This window comes from Physeter macrocephalus, chromosome 14, assembly GCF_002837175.3.
Source record: "Physeter macrocephalus isolate SW-GA chromosome 14, ASM283717v5, whole genome shotgun sequence".
Lineage (NCBI taxonomy): Eukaryota > Metazoa > Chordata > Mammalia > Artiodactyla > Physeteridae > Physeter > Physeter macrocephalus.
In genome coordinates, this window is record NC_041227.1 from 104770249 (window position 1) to 104784604 (window position 14356).

Below are 14356 nucleotides of genomic sequence, written 5' to 3' on the forward strand. Positions count from 1 at the left end.
ATTTTCAGGACATGTGTTCAGAGCTGGTCCTTGCGGGATGGAGATGGTGATGAGTCTCTTGTACACTTTCAGCTACAGCTGGAGGGGTGGAAAGAGCATCATCCATGGGGGTCAGGAGATCTGGCTCCCAGCTTTGTCCCTGCCACTCATTGGCAGAGGTCCTGGTAAGACACTTGTCATTTTTGACTTCAGTTTTCCCATTTGTAAGGTGAGCGACCTCTGAGGGCCCTTCCAGCTGCAGATCGCTGTGTCTTGAAGTGGCACTTTAACCCCCAGTGACCTCTGGCTCTAATTTGAGAGGCTGATTAGACTTAGTGCCCATGGGCACAGGGAAGCTCCTCCTTCATGAGGCCTGAGCCCGGGCCCTGGCTTCAGCAGAGCCTCCTGAACTAACCCCCTGGCTTGTTGCAGAAAGCAGCAAAACTGCAAGGAATCACAACGAAGCCAGTCTACGTCCCCAAGGTGGAGCTGAATCACGAGCTGATAAAGGGTGTCTGTCAGAGCACCTCTGAGCTCAAAAATGAGCTGAAGCAGTACCTCAGACAGCCCCAGGACAAGAAGCCTGAGGAGCCCACCACCCCAGGTAACTATTAGCAACCTCCTGTGCTTTCCACTGGGACCCCTGAAATGGGATATGTCCCCTCTGTTTTGGGGTGGGAGAGAAATCTTGATCTGGAGCATTGGGGCTTGAGTTTCGGGGGTTACAAAACATCTGGCCTCCATCTAGGAGGTAGTGGGGAGTTTTTGCCTCATCCTGAGATTGTAGCTGTCCTTGCTGAAATATTTTTGGGGGGGCTGGATGTTATGAAGGGTCTTTCTAGATAGGCTTTTTTTTGTCTGAGTCTGAGGTTGGCTCAGATGGGTTGAATGGATTCTGGGTTGTCAGTGTTATTTGGTAGGGAAATGGCTAGTTTGGGGGTCAGAGAAACATGGAATTCCTCCTTGATACCCCCTACCCTTCCACTCATATCCAACCCGTTGTCAGATTTTGCTTCTTAAATATCTCCTGATTCAGTCAGCTGGTTTCACTGCCAGCCACCACTCACCTGCTCTGCATTGCAGTCACCTGTGGCAGCTTCCTAATGAGTCCCTCTGCATCCACTCCTGTTGCAGCTGGAGAGAGCTTTTCAGGATGCAAGTCTGATTTCTTGGCACCTTCTCCCCTGCCTCCTGTTCAGAGACTTTCCATTGCTTTTAGATTGCAGACCAGACTCTTGACCCTGGCTGTCAACCCGTCTGGTCAGGCCCCGTCTGTCTCTTTAGCCCTGAAGTTCCCCCCTCCTCCCATACAGCCCTCTGCACTCTACAATTCTTCAAATACGTTAAGCTTAAAAAAAAAAAAAAAAAAAATGTTAGGCTTCCTGCCCCGGGGCCTTTGTACATGCTCCCCCACTGCCTAGAGGGCTCAGACTCCAACATTTTCACCAGGTGACTCCTCTCACCCTTCAGAGATCAGTTGAAACATTACATTTCTCAGCAAACCTCCCCTGTTGCCACTCCTGCTCCTCAGACCAGGTTGCCGGGTCCTTATCATCCCTTGGGGCTCTTTGTGCACCTGTCATTTTACTCTTCCTTGCCATTCCCGTGTGTCTCCCCCACCAGACTGTGATCAGTGAGGGCAGGGGCTGGGGCTGTTTTCATCCAACACTCGCCCCAGCGCCTGGCACAGAGGGGAAAGCCATTGGTGAATTAGCCCTGCATATTTGTTTTCCTGCTCTGTCAGTGATCACTGGTCTGGGGATGGAGGGGTGAGAGAAACCAGAGGGAAAGGAGCTACCACGACATGCCAGACATCTTGATCTCACCACCACGGGCGAGGGGAGTCATCCCCGTCATACGTCGGAAGAAACCAAAGCTCACAGACGGTTCAGAGGTCATGGAGCTGGGTGCTGGTGGAGTAAAGACTCCACCCTGGCTACATTTTAAGGCAGAGAAAAGAGGGAACATACCGAATTTGTCTTTCAGTTATCTTGTTTCTAGTGCTTGTGAATGATCGCATGGGGAAGGGCAGCGGAAATCAACTTTGTAAGCCCTCTCCCCGCCTGCCGACAGCAGGGCTGGCTCCTAGGCTTGGTTTGGAAGAGCCGCATAGACTACCCTCTTCTTCTTTGGCACAGGGGGCCCTGGAGGACATGACCTGCCGCACATGCCGAAACCCCCACGGCCTGTGAAGAAGATCTCAAGTAAGTAAAGTAACCCCACCTCTGTCCCTGGGGCAGCAGTGACTGTGGCAGGCGGTGCTCGGGCTGAGGCACTGGCAGGCGTCACGGCTCCTTCCAGCGGGGCACAGCCCATCCCAGGCTCCACGGGGCCTGGGTGCACCTGGAGGCAAATGCTGCCTGACCCCGCTGAGGGGAGGTGGCAGGACCTTTGCAGGAGCCCTGCTGGGGCACGCGGGAGGACCGGCCATCAGCACTGGATATTCTGACCGCCTGGAACATCAAGATGACCGAAGCTGGCTTGTCTTGAGAAATACTTATGACGCCCGAGTTCTGGCATTTGGGGTGACCCCCTGAGCAGCGGCTGAGCCTCACCGTAGCCCAGTGCCGTTCAGCCTCGGGTTGGGATGTGTTTCTGCCATCACAGAGCTCTTCGACCTTTTTTCCGTATTGCCCTCCTTTGCTCTTACCTCTCAGGCCCTTTTAGAAATTTTTTTCCTGATCGCCCCCATCCATGAAATTTTAATACCACACATATGATATGTCTGTTTATATACTGTGCTTTTATACATAAAAAGAACAAGTTTTTTCTATCCTTCTCTCCCCCTCACCTCCTAAGAATCAATTTTTGCTCCCCCTTGGGGGTGAAATCACCCTTGTTGAGATGGGGCTGGGGTGAAGAACGGTCCTTAGTTTCCTCGTCTATCAAATTTCGACCATAATGGTGTCCACCTCATGGGATTATTGTGTGAGGTTCACACGGGACACTGATGGCGAAAGCTCTTAAAAGGACAGGCATATGTCACTGAACTGTTGGCCAAAAAGTCAGTGAGGACGGAGGAGGGCTGCCCCCCATTGGGTGTTTGGGATGAGAGAACTCCGGGCTGGTTTTTGTCGTTGTTTGCTTGGTGTTAGTGTTTAGTGGTTGTCTTTGGCAGACAGATGTGTGGTACCAGTTCCTGAGTGGAATGGGGTCGGGGACTGGGAGGCCTGGGGCAGGTGAGGAGGGAGCCATCAGCGGAGTCTGAAAACGTGGAAGGGCACCTTGTGTGAAGAGGGAGGTACTGTAAACCTGTGGCTTCTCAAGGCACAGCCCCTGAAAGCCTCCTTCCCGCCGCGGCCCCACTTCATAGGCCCCGCTCTTCACGTGAGTGAGCTGTGGCGGGGCTGAGGTGGGGAAACAGGCAAGGAAAGGGTAGGCTCATCACTGTGGATGAGGCTCCTAAGAATTGTGATGACTGGGGAGGGGGCCCTTTGCCTGAGGCCAAGGTCATAGCCCGGGGTCCTGCCAAGATGCTGGTCCAGTGGCAGTGGGCAGGAGAGGAGCAGGGGGGAGGTGGGGAGAGTGAGAACGACTCCTGAGAAATACGGCTCTGAAGTGGGAGGAACGGGGGAGCCAGTGGGGCCTGTGGGACCAGGGAGGCTCTGGTGGGGAGAGAGCAGGGCTGGTCTGGAATGTACGGGATCCTGCAGGCAGGCAGGGATGAGATCCAAAACCCCCCTTGTCATTTCAGGGGTGGGGAAGGTGGCAGAAAGGGAACCTGAAATCTTCTAGCCTGCTCAAACCTGAGCCCTCATCGCAATCCCAGGGGCTTGTAGCAGACAGACTTCTGAGCCCCACCCCCAGACTCTCAGTTTCAGCTGGTCTGGGTGGGTCTGAGAATTTGCATCCCTGCAGCTTCCCAGGTGATGCTGTTGCTACTGGCTTGGGGGCCACGCTTTGAGGACGGGTGTTTTAGCTAAACTCAGTTCCCACAGGCACACGCTCGTGATACTTGGCAAGCACATTGTTTTGGCTGGATCCCTACGTGGGTCTTTTTGTGTGTTTTTGCATTTTTTCTTTTGTGGAGATATAATTTAATACTACAGTAAAATGCCCAGATCTTAAAAGGACAGTTAGATTAGTTTTGACAAATGCATACATCTGTGTTACCATTACCCAAATCAGGATAAAGATTTCCATTATTCCAGGAAATGCGTTCGTGCTCCTTATTAATGACCCCCTCTCTGCCAAAACCATGATTCAGGTTTCTATCACCGTAGATTAATTTGCCTGTTGACCCCTTATATTTTTCAAGTTAAAACATCCTAGCTTTATTTGTATGGGTCACCTGAGTGCATTGATTGTTATTATGGTGTTTTGAAAGTGTCATTGTGTTTAAAACATGTTAATTCTGAAAATTTTCTTTTTCAGAAGAAGAAAAGAAACCCAAGAAACCTCGTAAGTTATGTATTTCTGCAATCTTTTTGTTTCTTGAGTGCCTGAGTGTAGAACTAAATGCCAGCAGGGAAAGCTGAGCCATGGGTTTGGGGCTCTGGGCTCTTGTCACTGTGTCCCGTGCTGGCAGCCAGGCCTGGGCTTGGAGGTGGCGAGTGTAAATGCGTAAGACCAGTAGGATGAGTGTTGCCCTGTCTGCACTCATTTGTGTCGCCCTGGCTGTCCAGGTGTGTGTTTGTGGAAGCAGCTCTTGAGAATCAGCATGGGAGGGAGTATAGGCCATCAGGCCACTCTGTCATGTCCCCAACTCATGCATCTCCTCCCTCAGCCCCAATCATTGCCTCAGCCAGCAAGCTTCCCACCTTCGGAGTCCGAGAGCATTTAGTGGATCTCACACAAACTGGCCAGGAGGGTGAGTTCTGGTGGGCCAGGGGCAGTGTGCTGCCCACTCTGAGTTTGTTCTGAAAACATCTCTCTGTTCTTCCTCCAGCTGAGGCCAAAGTCCCCACCGGACCGCCGACCCCAGTGTCTCTCAAGGCCAAGGTGCTGGAGACCTTCCTAGCCAAGTCCAGGACTGAGCTCCTGGAGTGTGAGTAGCTGCTGGCTTGCCTACCCTTGCCTCTGTCTCGCTTGGTCAGCCTCTCCCCTAGAGGACCCACTGTGCTCTACCCTGTCACACCCTTACTTGCTCTCCTCTGGCTTCCAGCCCGGAAGTGGTGGGAGTTCCTTCCTCCAGGCCAGCCTAGGGGCCACCCGCCCATAGCTTCACCCACAGAGCATCCTCCACTTGTGCTCACTTCCATGCAGTGGCCAAAACCTCTCTCTGCAAAGTGCGCTCTGGCCCTCCTTTCCCCACAGCCACAGCAGGCTTGGTGGGCAGCCGTGGATGCCTGGTTCTCGGGCCGGCACCCGAGAGAACCTCCCCGCACCATCCCCGATTTGTGGAGCCCCCTGCGCTCTGTGATACAGCCGTGTAAGCAGAGGAAGTGAGTTCTAGGGACTTAGGATCTTAGAGGACATTTTCCCAGGCCATTCATTTTGCCCTGGGGGAAAACCAGTGCAAAGTATCCTTGCCTGAGCCTCCGAGCCAGGGAGTGGCAGATAACCCCGGTCCTGAATTCCCAAGCTAGGGATTGTCCTTCTCTGCCTGCTGTCTCCCACTGGTCCAGGGTTCCCTGTGAGCGGAGGGGCAGAGATGGGTGTATCCTGGGGAGGAGGTGGAGGGTGGGCACAGCACTCATCTCTGCTCAGTCTTCGGGCCTGCCAGAACTGGCTGGAAGTGTGGCAGGAAGGGCGGGGAGGCCATGCTCGGGTCCCAGCCAAGGAGTGTATTCAGGTCATTGGTGTTGCTTACAGACCTTGATTGGTTCCCCGTTTCAACCGATTAAAAGTCTAGACCGCTGAGCTCTCTACTTGTGGCTCCATGTGTCCCTCTCCTCCTGCTGTGGCCTCCGTGCTCCCAGCTGCCCAGCCTTACCTGGTCCCAGCACCTGTCCACCATGCTCGTGACTCCACGTTTGCCTTCACTGTCCCATCTGCCGAGCATAGCCTTTCTCCCTCCTCTGCTCTCCTCTGTTTAATTCTCCTCCTCTTCCTGTCGCTCAGCTCCAGTTCTAGCCCACCTGTGAAGTGTTCCCCTGTGCTCTCCCCACCCTTTACCCGTTGCCCCGTGGCTGTGTCCCTCCAGCAGTGTGCCTGCCCTTTAGCAGAGTGCAGGGCCCATAGTGTTGTCATTACTGACGGGCTTGCCTTGCTTGTGGGAGTGTGAACTCCACGAGGCCAGGCACCACGTCTGGTTCATGGCTGTACATCCTGCATAGAATCTGGCATAAGCCAGGGGCTCAATAAATGGTTTTAGATGGAGGAATAGACAGAGAGCTGGGCGACGAATAGATGCGCAGATGGCTGGATTGATGGGTAGAGAGATGGACAGATGTCTGCCTGGCCAGACAGGATGGATGGATGGATGAAACAAATGAATAAACATTACCAGTTAGGGAAAGGATTGAAAGTGAGAGCACTCTGGGCTCCTTGTAATTGACTCCTTGATGCTCCCTTAGATACCGTTAAAGTCATCCTGGACTACAACACTGCCCACAACAAGGTGGCTCTGTCCGAGAACTACACCGTAGCTTCTGTGGCTGACATATCCCACAACTACCGACCACATCCCCAGAGGTTCACGTACTGCTCTCAGGTGTTGGGCCTGCACTGCTACAAGAAGGGGATCCACTACTGGGAGGTGGAGCTGCAGAAGAACAACTTCTGCGGGGTGGGCGTCTGCTATGGCAGCATGGAACGGCAGGGCCCCGAGAGCCGGCTTGGCCGCAACAGCGCCTCTTGGTGCGTGGAGTGGTTCAATACCAAGGTCTCTACCTGGCACAACAATGTGGAGAAAACCCTGCCCTCCACAAAGGCCTCGCGAGTGGGCGTGCTTCTCAACTGCGACCATGGCTTTGTCATCTTCTTCGCCGTGGCTGACAAGGTCCACTTGTTGTATAAGTACAAGGTGGACTTCACTGAAGCTCTGTACCCGGCCTTCTGGCTGTTCTCCACAGGGGCCACGCTCTCTGTCTGCTCCTCCAAGTAGGCGGGCTCTGGACGCTTGGCCTGACTGCCTGTGCGGTGCCCAAGACTCTGGTGAAAATGCTGTAGGTGGAGCTCTCGGGGAGGCTCCTGAGAATCCCCAAGGGCTGTAAGGATGGGAGGGGAGCTGGTGAGGGTGGGAGGATAGGGAGATGGGATAAGAGGATGGGTTTGGCCAGGGAAAGGGATGGGGTGATTGCGTTATGGGGGAGGAAGCCTTTCTGCCTTCTGGTGCCCATCAGGCAGGATGACCCCCTCCCCTTGTTCTGGTAGATCTCCAGGCTGCTGGGTGGCCGGGTGGGGCTTTGGGGAGTGAAGTCATTAGTGCCCCTCTGCTCTTGGACACAATCTATAGCCACTGTGGGTTCTTCCTTAGGCCTCTGGTGTCTGCCCCTCTGCTGCCTGGAGTAGCCTTCAAATCTTGGAGTTTTGATGATCCTCTACAGAGCTACCTAACTCCATAGATTTAAAAAAAAAATTCCAAAATCATTGAATTTCATTATTACTCACCCTCCACTACCTACCTGTGGGAGTTGGGGTGAATGCCCAGATTTCTGGTTGTTCTCTGTGCTTGAGGAAAGCTGCGCACAGCAGGTCTCCACCCAGACCAGAGTTTCCCAGAGAAGTGTGTCCTTTGCCTCCGCTGTTCCCCTTTCTGTCTTGGACCTCAACACCCCATCCATGGTTTTAAAATGTTTAGTCCAACAGGAACCTTTTCAGTCTAAGATTTCAAACCATAATCCGAATCAGCCTGTTTTGGATTTGTGATTCAGGGTCAAGGTGACCCAGGTCCCATGTGGCTAGAAACCCCTCCCACTCTCATGTATTATGAAAGGCGTCTCAGCAGAGATGCCTTGGCTGCAACTACGGAGCCTTCTTCCCCTAGCCCAGGCTTTGGGGCAAGCCTCTTCCCCAGGCAAGAGGAACCCTGACTGCGTTCACAGTTGGTAGTTTTGCTCTGATTAGAGCATCTTGCCTTCTTACTGATCACTCTCCTCAGTGATAGCCTCTGTTCCCCAGGACTGTGAGATCCTGCACTGGCTGGTGGAGATACCACCGTGGCCAGCACAGTTGAGCGTTCAGCTAAGCCCGCTGTCAGGCAGACAGGCCAGGTGTAGCTACCTCAGGGACCATACTAGGTCACCTGCTAGGCTGACTACCTATGGCCAGAAGGGCCTTATAGCAGATCCATGGGAAACAGCAATATTCCTGTTCAACCCAGCACTGGTCCTTGTGTGAGTTAGAGGCCTGTCACCGGCCCTAGCCCCTTCTACTTTGTTCCTCGTTTGAGCCAATTCCAGATGTCGGAATTGACCAGGCAAAGGGTCAGGAAGACTTGAGGACTAGGGAGGAAAGAAGCTGCCAGGCTTAAGCACAAGGGGCTATTTTTCCTGCAGTGTTTCTGTGCAGTGAAAATAACCCCAGTCCCCTCAGGGCGGGAGTGAATGGATTGCTGGAATTTCCCAAGCTCCTTATATCCTGACATTGTCAGGATGTAAGTTCTGATCCCCAAAGTGAGAGAAATGTAACCTCTTGTGGTGAAATGTGTCCTGCTCTGGGCTTTGCCAAGAGGAGAGCTGAGGTCAGGCTCCTTGTGGTATGGAAAGGACAGTACCACTGGAGACAGGGACCCCAGGCCTTTCCATATGGATGTCTGACAAGTTAGCACTTCTGGAGCCTTGTGCTGGGCCCCCAGGGCACTCTAGTCAGGCCCAGAGCACTTGATATTTCTGACAGATGTGTGCATCTGTGTCACCTCCCAACGAGAACTTCCACTTCCTTGGGAGAGAAATCATCTTTGTAGGGAAGATCCCCCTGCAATAGCTGAAATGTGGCTTTTAAAAGTTTTCTTCCTTTGCTCCTGGGAAGAAAAGTTCTTTGTTGATTCTTCTCTGCTTTTGGAGACGGTCCAAAGCATCTTCATTGATCTCCTGAAGCAAAAGCCTTGTTGGAAGCCAGTTTATACTCGGGAAACAGCTGGGTTTAGAGGAGAATGCCGAAGATTAAACCACGGGTCCTGCTTGGGCTCTTCTGCGGGAATGAGGGCAGCCGAGAGGTCTGTTCCCTGATGATCGATCATCCAGCTCAGGAAGGGGAAGCATGAGCCCCTCTGTTGATGAGAGGCAAGCGGGTAACCCACGGTGAGCCCTGTGTGGGTCCTTCGCGCGAACTGAGGGGCGTCCCGAACCATTCTGTTTCCAGTGGTGAGACTTTACGTCCCCTCCCTTGCCTTGCGGGGGCCGGTGCCCGACACTAGAGTCCCAGAGTTGGGGGAAATTTTGTGTTCATCTGACTTCCCGTTTTGCAAAGTAAGTCAGGTGGGGGGGTGGTATTGGATGACTCCACTCACCTCTCTCGATATCCCATTACGGAGGAGGTGCCTCCTTAGATGCCCCTGGTACCCTGGGGGAAGGGTCAGAACTTCTCAGATGCACAGACATAAAAACACTCTCCCAACCTAGGTATCAGGGGCTGTCTCAGTCACTCTGGTGTGATAAACGAAAGGTCCGGGTCAAGTTTTTGTTATTATTCAAGGGCTGATTGATTGGTTCTCCTGTTATAATTACTCTGACATGGGTCTGCGATATGTAACTAATACTGATACGTTATTTCTTACCTTATTCTGCCCCACTGTATTGATTTTAAATCATTAGGAGTATTTAAGCTTATATTCTTGAGCTAATATTTTTTAAGAGTTGATTCTTTCAGAGATAATAAGGGCTGTAGACACATCTTCTGAAACCCACGAGAAATAACCAGAGCCAAGGCTGGCTGACATGCCTTAGAGGCTCTGAATGCAATGAAGCTGTGTGTGGTATTGTTTCACACATTGCAGTGTGTGTAGAATGTGTTACTTATCTGTCATGCTGGAGTCAGCAAATGAGGTGTCCAAGGGCCTCTGGCTGCCCCCCACCCAGATGTCTGGGGGCTGGGATTTCAGCAGAACTATAGCCCATTTGAGGCTGCCATAGGTGTGGCAGCCCCTCGGGAAGCTTTCGATGCCGAAATCTCAGCCAGATACGATGTCCTTCTGGGCTTTGCATCAGGATGGGGGTGGGGAGGAAGGGGAGGGGTATGAGTGAAAAGGTAAATAAACCACAATGGGGTAATCTGGGAAACAGTGATGGAAGTGGGAGGGTTCATTGTATTACTCCTTCTATTGTTGCCTCTGTTTGAAAATTTCTATAATAAAAAGTTTAAAAAACGAAACGAAAACCAGCCAGCAGTGGGTCCTGTTCACAGATTTTATCCTTGTTGGAAGAGAGGTAGGAGTTGTGGTTGGTGTGGATTTGAGGTTGTTGAATAATAATTTGACTGGCTGTTGTCTCTTGTTCTTGGTGGGGAGATACTAAATCCTTGGAATTTCCCCAGTAATAGGAGAGTCCTTATTATTCATGAGCCCCTTGGATCACACCTGAATTTAGGCTAAGAAGTGAGATGACCCAGGATCGGGGCTGGTCGGCAGAGAGACCAGGCGTGAGATTAGAGGGTTGGTCTCCTTGAGCCAGTCTTACCCCCAGGAGGGGAGAGGGGCTGGAAATCGAACTATGTGGTCAGTGATTCAATCAGTCGTGCCTGATAAAAGCTGGGCACCCCGAAGATCTTAAACAGGAGGGAATGGGGCAGGGCACAACCTTTGAAAGGATGACATAGCCCGAGGACATGACATAAACTGATTAGAAGCAAATGAGTCCAAGCTGGAGGACAAGTCGACTTCCACTAGACCTTGAGCCTCAGTATACACTCTTCTTCTTTTTACATGTATTTTTTAAATTTATTTTTATTTTTGGCCGCGTTGGGTCTTTGTTGCTGCGCGCGGGCTTTCTCTAGTTGCGGCGAGCAGGGGCTACTCTTCGTTGCGGTGCGTGGGCTTCTCATTGTGGTGGCTTCTCTTGTTGTGTAGCATGGGCTCTAGGTGCACGGGCTTCAGTAGTTGTGGCACGTGGTCTCAGTAGCCGTGGCTCGTGGGCTCTAGAGCACAGGCTCAGTAGTTGTGACGCACGGGCTTAGTTGCTGCGTGGCATGTGGGATCTTCCCAGACCAGGGCTCGGACCCATGTCCCCTGCATTGGCAGGCGGATTCTTAACCACTGCGCCACCAGGGAAGCCCAGTATACGCTCTTTGTAACACATCAGGAAGCTAAGTGACACAGCCACAGGCGCCATGACAGTTCCAAGGCCGACCATAAGGATCAAAAAGTGGGCGGTGGCCCAATTCCTGGAAATCCCCACCCCTTCCTGAAATAGCTGGAATACTCCTCCCACTCATTAGCCTATGAAATTACCCACCCCTGTATAAAAACAGAACCCCATACCCTGGGGCTGCTCTCAGCTTCTGAGATGGCCCACACTCTGTGTAGTGTGTTTCTTTCTAAATAAATCCACTTCTTACCTATCACTTTGTCTCTCACTGAATTCTTTCTGCAATGAGACATCGAGAACCCGAGCTTCATTAAGTCCTGAAACCAGGTGTGTGATCTCAGTTGGAAGACCGTGGGGTTTGGCCAGGTTTGGGTCCCGGCACATGGGTTCAGGTCCCAATCTGAGGTGCATGGTTTCAGCTCCACTGAACACCCCGATGCCACAGGGAGAGGGACAGGAGCTCTGGGTTGGTGTCCCTTCTGGACCTCACTCCGTGTGTCTCTTCATTTGGGCAGTCTTGATCTGTATCCTTTACAATAAAACTGTCATCATGAGTATAGTGACTTCCTGGGCTCTCTGAGCTCGAGTAACATTTACACTGAAGCTGAGGGAGGTCATGTGCTATAGACTGGAGGTTGGTGCTGCCACCCAATTCATATGTTGAAACCTCACCCCCAGTGTGGTGGTATTGGAGGTGATTAGAGGGTGGCGCCCTCATGAATGGGGTTAGTGCCCTTATACCTGAGACCCCAGAGAGCTCCCTCACCCCTTCTGTCGTGTGAGGACACAGCAAGAAGACAGCTGTCTATCAACAAGGAAGCAGTTCCTTACCAGACACTGAATCTGCCAGCGCCTGCTTCTTGGACTTCAGCCTTCAGAGCTGTGAGAAATAAGTGTTTTTGTTTAAGCCACCCAGTTTATGGCATTTTTGTTATAGCAGACCAGACTAAGCCTTCTGGATGTGTGTGTGTTCAGCCAGTTGGTCAGAAGTGTGGGTGGCCTGGGGACCCCCTGAAGTGTGGCTGGGGTCTGAAGTGAGGGCAGTCTTGCTGGGACTGTGTCCTTTGGCCTGTGGAGCCTGACTCTGACTCCAGGGGTTATCAGCAGAATTGTACTGCAGGATGCCAGCTGGTGTCAGAGAGAGATGGCAGGACTTGCAGACTTTGAATAAGCCCTTGACCAACTTGTCAGAATAAACTACACTGTTCTTTCTTTCTTTTGAAACATTTCTTATAGCAGGTTTATTTGCAAAAACTGGAAACAACCCAAGTGTCCATCAACAGGGTGAATAGATAAACAAATTTTGCTGTAGCCATACAGTGGAAAACTGCTCAGCAGTATAAGGAAGGAACTATTGATGCACATGAAAACATAGATAAATCTCAAAATAATTATGCTGACTGAAAAAAGCCAGACGTGAAAGAGTACATAGTGTATGATTGCATTTATGTAAAATTCGAGAAAATGCAAACTATCTATAGTGACAGAAAGCAGTTCAGGTATTACCTCGGAAGGCGGGTGGGCAGGAGAGGCTGTGGAGAGGGATTATAATGAGGCATGAGGAAACTTAGGGGAAGATGGTTATGTTCACTATCTTGATCAAGGTGATAGTTTCATGGGTATTTGCGTATGTCAAAACTTAAAGTGTACAACTTAAATATACGCAGTTTACTATGTCAATTATACCTCAATAAAGCTTTTTTTAATTTTTATTTTTTTATTGAAGTACAATTGTTAGCTCCAGGTGCACAATATAGTGATTCAGTATTTCTATACATTACAAGATGATCACCACGTTAAGTCTAGTTACCATCTGTCACCATCAGTCTCCCTCACTTCTTTCATTCATCCCCACAACCCCCTCCCCTCTAGCAACCCCCTCCCCTCTAGCAACAACCTGTTTTGTTCTCTGTATCTATGAGTCTTTCTGTTTAAAACACATTGTTCTATATACGGAATCTAAAAAAAAAAAAAGGTTCTGGTGAACCTAGGGACAGGACAGGAATAAAGATGCAGATGTAGAGAATGAACTTGATACGGGGAGGGGGAAGGGTAAGCTGGGACGAAGTAAGAGAGTAGCATTGACATATATCCACTACCAAATGTAAAACAGGTAGCTAGTGGGAAGCTGCTGCATCGCACAGGGAGATCAGCTCAGAGCTTTGTGACCATCTAGAGGGGTGGGATAGGGAGGGTGGGAGGGAGGGAGATGCAAGAGGGAGGGGATATGGAGATATATGTATGCATATAGCTGATTCACTTTGTTGTAAAGCAGCAACTAACACCCCATTGTAAAGCAATTATACTCCAATAAAGATGTTAGAAGTGTATATATATATATATATAATAAAATAAAACAAAACACATTGTTCTTTCTTTTTTTTCTTTTTGGCCGCGCCTCTCGGCTTGTGGGATTTTACTTCCCCAACCAGGGGTGGAGCCCGGGCCTTTGGCAGTGAGAGCAACGAGTCCTCACCACTGGACCACCAGGGAATTCCCTAAAACACACTGCTCTTTAAAGGAGCTTCGAAAGTTTCTTCTTTCCGATGCCAAGTCTCCAGGGTTTAAAGTCTTGGGTTTTGCTCTCTCACCCCCACTCCTCTTGCAGCTTTTTCTTCCTCACTGTCACTGTGCCCACAAAAATACTCAGGATGTCAGTTACAGAAGTGTCCCCCCATTCAGAGATGCCACTTAAACTGTCATGGGACACTCTTCTGTTCCAGTGAAAAGTTCAGGACTAACTTTAGACTCCTTAGTAAAGTGCAGAAGGGTGGTGAGTGGTGTGTGTGTATTTATGTGTGTGTGTATGAGGGGCTAATTTCAAAGTCACCTGTGGTCAGGGAGTGACTCATTTATTTTTCCTCGATTCTCTCATGGGTCTTCCATCAGTTTTCTCTTCAGTTCCCAGGTGGTCTTTTTAAAAAATTTTTTATTTTTAACATCTTTATTAGAGCATAATTGCTTTACAATGGTGTGTTAGTTTCTGCTTTACAACAAAGTGAATCAGTTATACATATACAAATGTTCCCATAACTCTTCCCTCTTGCGTCTCCCTCCCTCCCACCCTCCCTATCCCACCCCTCTAGGTGGTCACAAACCACTGAGCTGATCTCCCTGTGCTGTGCGGCTGCTTCCCACTAGCTATCCACCCTACATTTGGTAGTGTATATATGTCCATGCCACTCTCTCACTTCGTCATAGCTTACCCTTCCCCCTCCCCATATCCTCAAGTCCATGCTCTAGTAGGTCTG

The 14356-nt window shown here is 50.7% G+C and overlaps 1 protein-coding gene across 3 annotated transcripts in view; it reads left to right on the plus strand.

The window, feature by feature from the left end:
• The window catches only part of TRIM25 (tripartite motif containing 25), a 42333-nt gene that overhangs the window by 9832 nt on the left and 18145 nt on the right, over positions 1-14356 (plus strand). The window contains exons 4-9 of one of the 3 annotated variants that reach the window (XM_007123156.4): positions 412-583; positions 2118-2183; positions 4354-4380; positions 4706-4789; positions 4868-4966; positions 6438-11775. In XM_007123156.4, coding sequence (XP_007123218.1) covers positions 412-583; positions 2118-2183; positions 4354-4380; positions 4706-4789; positions 4868-4966; positions 6438-6967 — 978 coding nt within the window. In that variant the 3' untranslated portion in view covers positions 6968-11775. Of the gene's footprint in view, positions 1-411; positions 584-2117; positions 2184-4353; positions 4381-4705; positions 4790-4867; positions 4967-6437; positions 11778-14356 lie in introns of those variants that run through there. The other 2 variants (XM_055089924.1, XM_028498802.2) reach the window with 2 other exon arrangements.